Source organism: Pan troglodytes, chromosome X (genome assembly GCF_028858775.2).
Source record: "Pan troglodytes isolate AG18354 chromosome X, NHGRI_mPanTro3-v2.0_pri, whole genome shotgun sequence".
NCBI classification, from domain to species: Eukaryota; Metazoa; Chordata; class Mammalia; order Primates; family Hominidae; genus Pan; species Pan troglodytes.
Genome location: NC_072421.2, coordinates 117299988 through 117312640, shown reverse-complemented (window position 1 = coordinate 117312640; position 12653 = coordinate 117299988). Strand labels below are relative to the sequence as shown.

The following is a 12653-nucleotide window of genomic DNA, read 5'->3' as shown; positions in this document are numbered from 1 at the left end:
ATTTGCATATAACCTACACACATCCTCCTGTATACTTTAAGTCATCTCTTGTTTACTTATAATACCTAATGTAGTGTAAATGCTATGTAAATAATTATTATACTGTATTGTTTTTCATTTGTATTTATTTTTAGAGACAGGGTCTCACTACATTGCCCAGGCTGGACTTGAACTCCTGGGATCAAGCAATCTGCCTGCCGCAGCCTCCCAAGTAGCTAGGACTACAGGTGCATGCTGCCACACCTGTCTATATTTGTATTATTTTTTATTGCTGCATTATTTTTTTCCAACTTTTTTTTTTTTTTTGAGACAGGGTCTCACTCTGTTGCCCAGGCTGAAGTGCAATGGTGTGATCTCGGCTCACTGAAACTTCCACCTCCTAGGTTCAAGCAATTCTCCTGCCTCAGCCTCCTGAATAGCTGTGATTACAGGTGTGCCACCATTCCCGGCTAATTTTTGTATTTTTAGTAGAGACAGGGTTCTGCCATGTTGGCCAGGCTGGTCTCGAACTCCTGATCTAAGTTGATCCACCTGCCTCGGCCTCCCAAAGTGCTGGGATTACAGGTGGGAGCCACCACGCCCGGCCATTTTTCCAAATATACATTTTTTAACTTGGATTTTTTGGATTTTTATTGCTCATTTATTTAAGAGCAAGCATTTTCTTTCTGGTGACCAGAAGCAGCAGCAAATAAGCTTTTAAGTGCTTATGTCAATTATCCTTTTAATTCTTACTGCTTTTAGAAAGAGCACTTCTTGCTGGTTTTCCTTCTACCTTTCATGCCACCCCTTCTCAATTTTTTTTTTTTTTTTTTTTTTGAGACGGAGTCTCCCTCTGTCACCAGGCTGAAGTACAGTGGCATGATCTCCACTCACTGCAACCTCCACCTCCCGGGTTCAAGCGATTCTCCTGCCTCAGCCTCCCGAGTAGCTGGGATTACAGGCGCCACCACCACACCCGGCTAATTTTTTGTATTTTTAGTAGAGACGAGATTTCACCATGTTGGTCAGGCTGGTCTCGAACTCCTGACCTCGTGATCCACCCGCCTCGGCCTCCCAAAGTGCTGGGATTATAGGCGTGAGCCACCGCGCCCAGCCCTCAATTTTTTGTTTGTTTTGAGACAGGGTCTCACTCTGTTTCTCAGGCTGGAGCGCAGTGGCACAATCATGGCTCACTGCAGCCTCGAACTCCTGGGCTCAAGCGATCCTCCCTTCTCGCCTTCCAAGTAGCTGGAGCTACGGGCACGTGCCACCACATCCAGTGGCTAAATTTTTTATTTTTTGTACAGAGTCTCACTACGTTGTCCAGGCTGATCTAAAACTCCTGGTCTCAACTATTCCTCCTTCCCCAGCCTTCCAAAATGCTGGGATTACAGGTGTTAGCCACTACACCTGGCCCCTGCTTTGCTTTTCTTGATGACACCTCCTTCTGATGTGCCATGTAATTTACATATTTGTTGTCTAACTCCCCACTATAATTAAACTCAATGAAGGCAGAGTTTTTTTTTTAGACTTGTATTTTGAAATAACAATAGATTCACAAGAAGTTGCAAAGAAAGGGACTGAGAGGCCCTGTGTACCCATTATCTAGTTTTCCCCAGTGTTAGCATCTTGCATAACTATAGTACAATATCACAACCAGGAAATTCACGTTGGCACAGTCCACAGAGCTTATTCAGATTTCACCAGTTTATACATATACCCCTTGGGGCAGGGGTGGGCAGGGGGGAGTTGTATAGAATTGTTTTTTTTTGTTTTTTTGTTTTTGTTTTTTGAGACAGAGTCTCACTCTGTCACCCAGGCTGGGGTGCAGTGTCGTGATCTCGGCTCACTGCACCCTCCACCTCCTGGGTTCAAGCAATTCTCTCTGTCTCAGCCTCCTGAGTAGCTTGGACTACAGGCACGCACCACCATGCCCGGCTAATTTTTTTTGTTTGTTTTGCGACAGAGTCTTGCTCTGTCACCCAGGCTGGAGTGCAGTGGCGCGATCTCGGCTCACTGCAGCCTCCACCTTCCGGGTTCAAGCCATTCTCCTGCCTCAGCCTCCTGAGTAGCTGGGATTACAGGCGCACGCCACCACACTTGGCTAATTTTTGTATTTTTAGTAGGGACGGGGTTTCACCATGTTGGTCAGGCTGATCTCGAACTCCTGACCTCAAGTGATCCGCCCGCCTCAGCCTCCCAAAGTGCTGGGATTACAGACGTGAGTCACCACACTTGGCAAATTCTATCACACGTGTAGCTTTGTGTAATTCCCACCACAAAAAAATCCAGAACCATACCATCGCCACAAGACTCCAAGAGGGCAGGGATTTTTGGTCAGATTTGTTTGCTCCTGTACCCCCAACACGAAGACCCGAACCAGACAGAGTAGGTTCCCAAAATCTGTGTTGAAAAGGCAATAGAGGGTAGTGGTGACAGCACAGACTCTGAAGCCTGGACTACCTGAGTTTGAGTACCGGCTGTGCAATATAGTAGCTGTGTGACCTTGGGTATACAACTTAATCTGTCCCTGTTGCAGTTCCCTCTTCTGTAAAATGAGGATAATTAACCATACTTACCTTGTAGTGTTCTGGTGAAGATTCAAAAGGTCACTGGTAAAACATGGTAAGCTCACAGTGAGGCTTGAATTAATACATGCAGCTACATAGTAAATATCAAGCCCCATAAGCAGCAGCCACTGTTACTTTCATCCTTTTGCATTGCAACAGAACAGATAGTGCTAGGAGCCATAAGAAAGGTACAAATAAACTATTACAACAGTGTTGAAGGGGTGATGATTTCCAGCTAAGGGGAAGAGACAGCATTTGAATTCGGCCTTAGAAGGTGACTGGTGGTGTCATGAGCTAAATTATGTTCCCCCAAAATTCATGTGTTGAAGCCCTAATCCCCAGGACCTCAGAATGTGACTTTAGGCCGGGCACGGTAGCGCACTCCAGTAATCCCAGCACTTTGGGAGGCCGAGACGGGCGGATCACTTGAGGTCAGGAGTTCGAGACCGGCTTAGCCAACATGGCGAAACTCCGTCTCTACTAAAAATACAAAAATTAGCTGGGTGCGGTAGTGCGTGCCTGTAGTCCCAGCTACTCGGGAGGCTGAGGCATGAGAATCACTTGAACCCGGGAGGCGGAGGTTGCAGTGAGCCAAGATTGTGCCATTGCACTCTAGCCTGGGCAATAAAGGGAGACTCAGTCTTGAAAAAAAAAAAAAAAAAGAAATATGTGCTATAGTAATACATGGGCTTCTTAACATAGTTCTATTTGTGAACTTATAACTAATATAATTTAAAGGGAGTGTGTAAATAATATATGGAGACATCTGCATCAACTGTAATGTAATATGAAGCCATCTATGATTTCTATTAGTGACCAAGTCACGAGTACTGCTAATGCCACTGTGGTCTGTTGCCTACATTCCTAAATAAAGAAAGCATTACATTTCATTAAATTTGGTGGAAATAAAGTTGTATTTTCCCATTCAAGTTCATGGGATCCTCTGAATTCTATACATGGACTCTTGTGGACTCCAGGTTAAAAACCCTTGCTGTAATCCGTTGGTGTAAAAATGCTTGAGGTGACTGCAAATATACATGGAGGTTTTTGCGTTTATTTATTTACTTTTTCTTTTTTGAGATGGAGTTTTGCTCTTGTTGCCCAGGCGCAATCTTGTTGCAGTGGCGCAATCTCGGCTCGCTGCAACCTCCGCCTTCAGGGTTCAAGAGATTCTCTTGTCTCAGCCCCCCCAGTAGCTGAGATTACAGGCGCCCACCACCACGCCTGGTTAGTTTTTTTGTATTTTTAGTAGGGACGGGGTTTCACCATGTTGGCCAGGCTGGTCTCGAACTCCTGGCTTCAAGTAATCCGCCCGCCTAGGCCTCCCAAAGTGCTGGGATTACAAGCGTGAGCCACCACGCCCAGCTTATTTTTATGTTTATTTTATTTACTCATCAAAAAGGAAAGGTTTTTGCTTTTAAATGGGGAAAAGGATGAAAACGGGGAACACTAGCATCCCAAACGCATGTTATTAATTATTGTACATCTTGCCAAAGGCGGGCTACAACGTCAGGCTGGACTTCTAGCAGCCAAGGAAGAGGTTCTGTCCCTAACTTTCTGAGTTGAAAACTTTGATTGGCAACCTTCCGCCTAGTCGAAAACCCCTAGGCTTACATAAGCGTCCACGTGGTCCAACCCCCTCCAACTTCTCCGGCTTCCTCCGACACGACTGTCCCTTCCCACACCTCCCAGCCAGGCCGAAATGACTCGTAACCCTCTGGGAAAATGGCACTTACTCTCCGCCTGCCGAGCTCCGACCCGGCGTTCCGAGTCCCCGGCGCCCGGAAGTGACGGTCGCTTCCCCTGCCCTCCCTTAGGGTTAGTCCCGCCCAATCGGCTCCTTAATTTTTCGGAGGGGCTTCTACTTTGGCATTTATCACGGGCTGTCTGCCTCACTTACGAAGCAGGGTGCCCCTAGCACACTGCCGGGCCCCTGGGGGAACGCACTTAGGGAAGCAAAACAAAGCTAACTGCATTTGGCAGAAACCAGCGCGCTTTCCCACGGCGCCACGGGAGCGCATCGCTAGACAGAGAAGGCACTAGAAGAGGCGGTCGGTGCATAGCGTCACCTCCTAAGCTCCGCCCATCGGAAGCGCCTTCTAAGCTCGTTCTTCCGCCAGCTTCCTTTCTCTTCCTTTCTCCGCCATCGTGGTGTGTTCTTGACTCCGCTGCTCGCCATGGTAAGTCCATCGGCCCCCATCGGCCCCGGGGTGGCTTCCCAAAACCCGAGGCCGCTGCCAGGAAATGCCTGGGCCGCGCGGAGCGTCGAGGGGCTGGAGCCTTTTAAAGGCTTTTTCAAGAAAAGATCCAGTTCGGCCACTGTTGTCTTTCGTGGCCTGGAGGGAAGCTAGTGAGCCAGCGAGCAACCTGGAGAGGGACGGGCTGCGCTGCGGCCGCGGATTCAAGGGGGCTCTTTCTTTGCCCGGCCGCTGCCGAGTCGGGCAGGGATTCCGGTTTCCCTTCGCTTGTAGCGAACTCGTTCTGGAGGCGGGGGGTGGGAGGTGGCAGCCACCCCCGAAATCGTGGCCTGACTGTGGGCTGCCCGTGGCATGCGCAACGTGGAGGGTAATCAGGAGGGTATTGTGGGCTACTGGTTTTCGAAAAGGGTTTAGCTTGGCGTGGAGAAGCGAACCGCATTTTTAGATCCCAGGACTTTTGTTTAGAGGACGTTTATTCAGAGACTTGAGCGTCACCCCGTGGAAGCGCCTAGAACAAGGGGTGTTTTGCGAACCTGTGTGTCATTCTGGCCTTCTTAGTAAATGGCAGCAGCGAACCAGTCACTCTTTACTGGGAAATGTAAAATGTTGATTTCTAGATATGGAGGCGATAAGTACTGGTATTTTATTACTTGTCAAGTAATAGTTTATTACTTGACAAAGTTTACAACTGCTACTGTGGATGGGGGACGGGGTGTAATCTTTGCCTTCTTTGTATTGGCTCCCATTATTATGCAAGGGTATGTTCGTCCAGGTTGGCCAGGCATTAAACCTGCATCCGTGCCAATTTTGCAAGATTATTCTGTAGATTTGGGGGAGTATTGGGGTTGGCCTTAGATGAAAGCCAAAAGATGCAACTAGAAATTGAGACAGTCATCCTTGGAAAAGTGACATTTCATTTATTTTTAAATTTAAAAGTTTATTTTTTTAGCCAGTGAAATTTAGCAGTAGAGATAGAGTTAGGATTAATACCGAAATGGTGAGTAGGTTAGATCTTCTGAATGTCAGGGACTTTCCCTAAGTCTTAATTACCCTCCCAATGACACTTGAAAAGTACGTACCCCTATTTTACAAAGTAGAGCACTGAGATTCGTTGACTTGCAAATGGTAGATAGGTGGTTCTGTTTGACTCAAAGCTGTGTTCTTCCCAGGAAGCCAGATTCCCTAGCCATTCCCAGTGTGGTCGTCTGAGTCCTTGGGGGACCGCAGGGTAAATTGAAAGGTAGCCTCTGGCTGTGGAGCAGAAAGGACCTGGGTTTGAATCCTGGTTCTGCACATTGATGCTCTGATTTTGTGCATGTTTCTTAACCTGATTCCACTTATTTTATCTGAACGATGGAAACTGCGGTATCTGCCCCCAGAGAAGTTGTGAGGGTCAGAGACTTGCTTGGCTTGATGGCTTAGCATTGAAAAGATTTTGGGGCTGGGGTATGTGTTAAGCACTCAAATGTTGGTTTGAAGGAGTTCTTGACTTTGAATCATTCGGGCAGGCTCTAATATTGTCTAAATTGATTGCATTTTCTTCCCAGTCTTCTCACAAGACTTTCAGGATTAAGCGATTCCTGGCCAAGAAACAAAAGCAAAATCGTCCCATTCCCCAGTGGATTCGGATGAAAACTGGAAATAAAATCAGGTAAGACCTCCATCATACTGCTTATATTTTGCTAAATGTAAGAGCCACTGTGTCTGGCCAGGGTTACTTTTTGAGTATAAATACATGATTAAAATTGCATGCAATCCAATCCACCCTCTGACAGCATTCTCAAATTCGTTTTTAAAAACGTATTTCCTTTGTTTCTGCACTGCATCCAGCCCACATCTGGGCTTATGGGCAGATACTTCTCCAATACTTGTTAATTTCCTGGTCATCTTCAGTGTGAGCTAGGTCATAAGGTGGAAGGCTGTCTTATACACATCCTGGTGGGGAAGACCCAGTCAGTATTTTTAGGCTTTTTGTTTTTGTTTTTGTTTTTTTGAGACGGAGTCTCGCTCTGTTGCCCAGGCTGGAGTGCAGTGGCACAATCTCAGCTCACTGCAACCTCTGCCTCCCAGGTTCAAGTGATTCTTTTGCCTCCGCCTTCAGAGTAGCTGGGACTACAGGCGTGCGTCACCACGCCCAGCTAAGTTTTATATTTTTAGTAGAGATGGTATTTCACTATATTGGCCAGGCTGGTCTCAAACTCCTGAGCTCAAGTGATCTGCCCCTCTCGGCTTCCCAAAGTGCTGGGATTACAGGCATAAGCCATTGTGCCCGGCCTTTGTTTTTGTTTTTTGAGACAGGATCTTGTTCTGTTTTACATGCTGCGTTGACACTATCTCCCTGCAGCCTCTCCCTACCTACCAGACTCAAGTGACCCTCCCACCTCATCTCTCTGAGTAGCTGGGACTACAGGCACATGCCACCACACCTGGCTAATTTTTAAATTTTTTGTAGAGATGGGGTCTCTCTGTGTTGCCCAAGCTGGTCTTGAACTCCTGAGCTCAAGCAGTCCTCCTGTCTCACCCTACCAAAGTGCAGAGATTACAGGCGTGAGCCATCACACCTAGCCCAGTCTTTTAGATGTTTCTCTTTTCTAAAAAGAGACTAGAAAAGATTGGAAAACTGTCCTCTACTGCAGAAGTAGTTGATCTCAAAGGAAAAACATTACTAGAATTGCTATGAAGGACCTCCAAGGTCATCTAGACTAACTCCAGGGAAAGCTAGGCCTGAAACTCAGTCTCCTGCATGGCTTTTTCAGCCCATCGCTCTTTGGACCTGATGAGCCTTGAGACAGGTTTTGAAGGGAGCATCAAGAATCAGCGAGAGTTGCCCAAGGTTCAGCAGTCGCTCTCTCACCCAGGCTGAGTGCAGTGGTACAACCCTCCCACCTCAGCCTCCTCCTGAGTAGCTGGGACTACAGGCGTTCACCACCATGCCTGGCTAATTTGTGTACCTGTTGTAGAGATGGGGTTTCGCCATGTTGCCCAGGCTAGTCAAAGCACTTTCTCTTTTTTTTTTTTTTTTTTGAGATGGAGTTTTGCTCTCATTGCCCAGGCTGGAGTGCAATGGTGTGATCTTGGCTTACCGCAACCTCTGCCTCCCAAGTTCAAGCGATTCTCTTGCCTCAGCCTCCCAAGTAGCTGGGATTACAGGTGCCTGCCACCACACCCGGCTAATTTTTGTATTTTTAGTAGAGACGGGGTTTCACCATCTTGGCCAGGCTGGTCTTGAACTCCTGACCTCGTGATTCACCCGCCTCTGCCTCCCAACATGCTGGGATTACAGGCATGAGCCACCGCGCCCAGCCAGAACTTGATTCGACTTGTATGGCAAAGCTAGTGGGATTGGTTTGCTAAGAAGACTTAAAGGGGTGGCTTCTTAGGGCTAAAGTTGAGGGCCTATTTCCTTGGTTCATTTAGCTAGTTAGATGTGAAAATTGCCACCCATTGTAATGTTATGGGCTAGTTAATTGCTTACCATTTGTTTACTGGATACTAGACACTGTCCTTTATTATTTGATACATCTACTTGAACGTGGGTTTCTCTGTGTCCTGCCTGATGGTGGGACCTGCTTGTGAAGAGTGAAAGAAGTATATATAAACCAGGCACAGTGCTTCATACTTATAATCCCAGCACTTTGGGAGAGGCCAACGCAGGAGGATTGCTTGAGGCCAGGAATTTGAGACCAGCCTGGGCAACATAGGGAGACCACCCCCGTCCATCTCTACCAAAAATATAAATTAGCTGGACTTGGTGGCACGTGCTTGTAGTCCTAACTATTTAGGAGGCTGAATTGGGAGGATCACTTGAGCCCAGGAGTTCACAGGCTGCAGTGAGCTGTGATCCGGTCACTGCATTGCAGCCTGGGCAACAGTGTGACCCTGTCTCAAAAAAAGAAAAATGTATGTAAAACTCAACGCCTAGTTCAATAAATAACCTGCTATTAAACTCTGTGGTCTCCTAGAATTGGGAAGGTATTTTGTACGTAAGATTATATACCCTTGACCCAGATAATTGACCCAATGGAATGATTTTCATTGTCTTAGCTATCTTCCAGCGTTAAAAATGTTTTTGAAAGCAGGTTGCAATTACAGTGCTTCATTTTGTGGAAGTACTGCCATTATCCTGCTGAAAGAAAAGCCGTGTTAATCATTTTTGATTTTGCCTTTATGAGGGTAAAATCATGACAGATTGACATGGACAATTCTGGGATTGCTGTTTCCCTGCACTAGACGTGAATGGAGGAGTTGATCGATTGTAAAGATCATGCGAGGCCAAGTGCAGTGGCTCATGCCTGTAATCTCAACTCTTTGGGAGGACGAGGCGGGTGGATCTCGAAGTCCAGCCAGTTCGAGACCAGCCTGGCCAACATGGTGAAACCCTGCCTCTACTAAAAATACAAAAATACAAAAATTAGCTGGGTGGTGTTGGGGGGGCGGGTGACTCTGTCTCCAAAAAAATATCATGCGGGAGCTTTTATATGTTTGTGACCCATTATGAGGGGGTTCAAAGTATGTCTGTGTACCTCCAGGTCCATTGAATCAAAAGTGGGTACAAGTACACTTGGAGAGAGTGGGCTTCGCCACTACTCTGATCCCAGTTAAGAGCCTAGCCTTGAAATTATTTTGAGAGGATAAAACTTGACTTGGCTAGTTTTTAAACACATAGGGAATTATTTTTTTTACTCTCCAGAAAGAACTCCAAACTTGTTAAAGGAGAGAAAAGCAGTACCCTTTGTATTTTGTGGTACCTAAAAGGTTATGTGAATGGGAACAGCTACATTGCTGTCAGACTGCCTTTGTAACTTGACATTTTTTTCTGTGTAGGTACAACTCCAAAAGGAGACATTGGAGAAGAACCAAGCTGGGTCTATAAGGAATTGCACATGAGATGGCACACATATTTATGCTGTCTGAAGGTCACGATCATGTTACCATATCAAGCTGAAAATGTCACCACTATCTGGAGATTTCGACGTGTTTTCCTTTCTGAATCTGTTATAAACATGTTGGTTGGTTGGTTGCTGTTGTATTGTGGTTTGTCAATTACTGAATTCTCCCTTCCCTGCCAAACCTAATAACAACACTATCCAGTAGAACTTTCTGCAATGATAGAAATGTTCTCTGGCTACCATGTGCTTGAAGTGTGTTTAGTGTAAAGGACTGATTCTGTAAATTTTATTTTATTTTTTTATGTATTTATTTATTTTGAGACAGAGTCTGGGTCTGTTGCCCAGGCTGGAGTGCAGTGGTGCGATCTTGGCTCACTGCAACCTCCACCTCCCGGGTTCAAGCAATTCTCTTGCCTCAGCCTCCTGAGTAGCTGGGATTACAGGCGCCCCCCACCACATCCAGCTAATTTTTGTATTTTTAGTACAGACGGGGTTTCACAATGTTGGTCAGGCTGGTCTCGAACTCCTGACCTTGAGATCCACCCACCTCGGCCTCCCCAAAGTGTTGGGATTACAGGCATGAGCCACCACGCCCCGCCTCACATGAGTTTTACAATCAATCAACTCCCCCATTCACGTCTAGTGCAGGGAAATAGCAATCCCAGAATTTTATTTTTAGTAGAGACGGGGTTTCACCATGTTGGCCAGGCTGGTCTGGACCTCCTGACCTCAGGTGGTCCACCACCTCTGCCTCCCAAAGTGCTGGGATTACAGGCCTGAGCCACTGTGTCCAGCCATCTGCTGCCTGTTTTTGTACAGTCTGAACTATATGGTTCCTACATTTTTAAATAGTTGAAAGAATATTTTATGCCATCTGAAAATTGAAATACAAATTTCTGTCCATATAAAATGTTCTTGTTTCACAGCCATATGCATAACTTACGTATTATGTATATAAATGCACCCTTGTGCACAGAGATAATGTGGCCTGCGAAGCCTAAAATATTTACTACTTCGCTCTTTATGGAAAAAGATTGCCAACCCCTGTTCCTGGATTCAAGTGAGTTCACTTGTTTAAAAAAAATCTTAGGTTAATTGTTGACATTGTAACAGGTAATGCCATTGCCTGACTTACTGAAGAGCTACAGCTGAGTGAATGTACACGGTGGAAATCTTGTGGATTTGAGCTTTTACCGGGTTAGTGCAGCTTCTTCGGTACCCCTTGCAGTTTCCCTGGCTGACGAATCATCAGGGAATTATGTTTAACATCTCAAAGAACCAGTAGCAACTTCATATTTAGAGAGATGCATTAACAAATTATTGGCCACCTTTGTGTCAGACACTGTTCTAGGTACTTGGGATTCATTGGTTGATAGACAAATTATGTGGCATGTTAAGTGGTAACAACGAATAGGCCAATATACAAACCTTAGCAGATCTTTTCTGTAGAAAACGTGAGAGGGAACAAAGCTCCCCCAAATACCAGTGGAATTAGGATTGAAACTGCAGCAACAAGGGAAAGAACAGGGTTTGGCTGTAACTCCCTGCCCAGTCGATGGGGGGCCTGTGCTGCCTGGAGATAGCTGAGAAGGCAGGTGGCAGAAGATGTGGGCTGCTGCATAAAGTGTGCAAGTGGTAATGGTGGGATTGCACAGTAAAGGGGTCCCTGCCTTACAACCACACTAGGAGGTTCAGATGAAAGCAATTCCGGCTGGGCACAGTGGCTCACACCTGTGATCCCAGCACTTTGGGAGGCCGAGGCAGATGGATCACCTGAGGTCAGGAGTTCAAGACCAGCCTCGCCAACGTGGTGAAGCCTCGTCTCTACTAAAAGTACAAAAATTAGTCGGGCGTGGTGGCGCGCGCCTGCAGTCCCAGCTACTCAGGAGGCTGAGGCAGGAGAATTGCTCAGACCCAGGAGGCAGAGGTTGCAGTGAGCTGAGATCACCCCACTGCACTCTAGCCTGGGCAACGGCAAGACTTGTCTCAAAAAAAAAAAAGCAATTCCTAAGAGCATGGCGCTCACCAGAAGTGTGAAGAGTGAGCTCCAGAATACCAAGGAACTTAGGAGCTTTAAAGGGATCTTTGGAACCTATCTCCTGAACCCCTAGACTGCAATTTTTTTTTTTCTTTTTCTTTTCTTTCTTTCTTTTCTTTTTTTTTTTTTTTGAGACGGAGTCTTGCTCTGTCACCCAGGCTGGAGTGCAGTGGCGTGATCTGGGCTCACTGCAACCTCTGCCTCCCGGGTTCAAGCAATTCTCCTGCTTCAGCCTCCCAGTAGTTGGGATTACAGGTGCCTACCACCATGCCCGGCTAATTTTTTATTTTTATTTTTTAGTAGAGATGGGGTTTCGCCATGCTGGTCAGGCTGGTCTCGAACTCCTGACCTCAGGTAATCCTCCTGCCTTGGCCTCCCAAAGTGCTGGGATTACAAGTGTGAGCCACTGTCCCCGGCCTGACTGCAAATATTTTTTCTTATTGCATCAGTGATGCCTTCGTATTCAAAGAAAGCTGCCACTGTGAACAGCAGTTGGTAAATATTAACATACTTAAAAATGTTACTCAAGGCTGAGCGCAGTGGCTCGCCTGTAATCCCAGCACTTTGAGGGGCCTAGGCAGGTGGATCGCTTGAGCCCAGGTGTTTGAAACCAGCCTGCACAATACGGCAAAACAAAAAATTGGCCAGGGTGGAGTGCACCTGTAGTCCTAGCTATCTGGGAGGCTGAAGTGGGAGGATCACCTGAGCCTGAAAGGTCGAGGCTACAGTGAGCTGTGATCATGCCACTGCACTCCAGCCTGGGTGACAAGAGTGAGACCCTGTCTCAAAAAACGATACTCAAGTCCAAAGGAGAGGGACTTGATAAAATTAACTGGCAGTCACAAGACAGGGACATTTCTAACCATTTCAGAGCATTAGAAAGCAGTCTTCTGCATCAGAGTAGGTTGGGTGTTTGCTAACAGAGCCCAAGGAGGTTAAGTGACAAGGCCAAGATCTAATGGCATAGCCAGCTTTCTCT

General features: G+C 46.5%; 1 protein-coding gene and 1 non-coding gene across 2 annotated transcripts; both read left to right on the top strand.

The window, feature by feature from the left end:
* The first annotated feature begins 4591 nt into the window (after window positions 1-4591).
* On the top strand, window positions 4592-9767 carry RPL39 (ribosomal protein L39). The gene is made up of 3 exons (XM_063804925.1): window positions 4592-4729; window positions 6295-6398; window positions 9572-9767. The coding sequence occupies exons 1-3, from the start codon at window positions 4727-4729 to the stop codon at window positions 9618-9620; spliced, it is 156 nt and encodes a 51-aa protein (XP_063660995.1). The 5' UTR covers window positions 4592-4726; the 3' UTR covers window positions 9621-9767.
* On the top strand, window positions 8820-8951 carry LOC112207195 (small nucleolar RNA SNORA69). The gene has a single exon (XR_002941650.1). It is a non-coding gene; the product is annotated as a small nucleolar RNA SNORA69 (small nucleolar RNA).
* Window positions 9768-12653: the final 2886 nt, after the last annotated feature.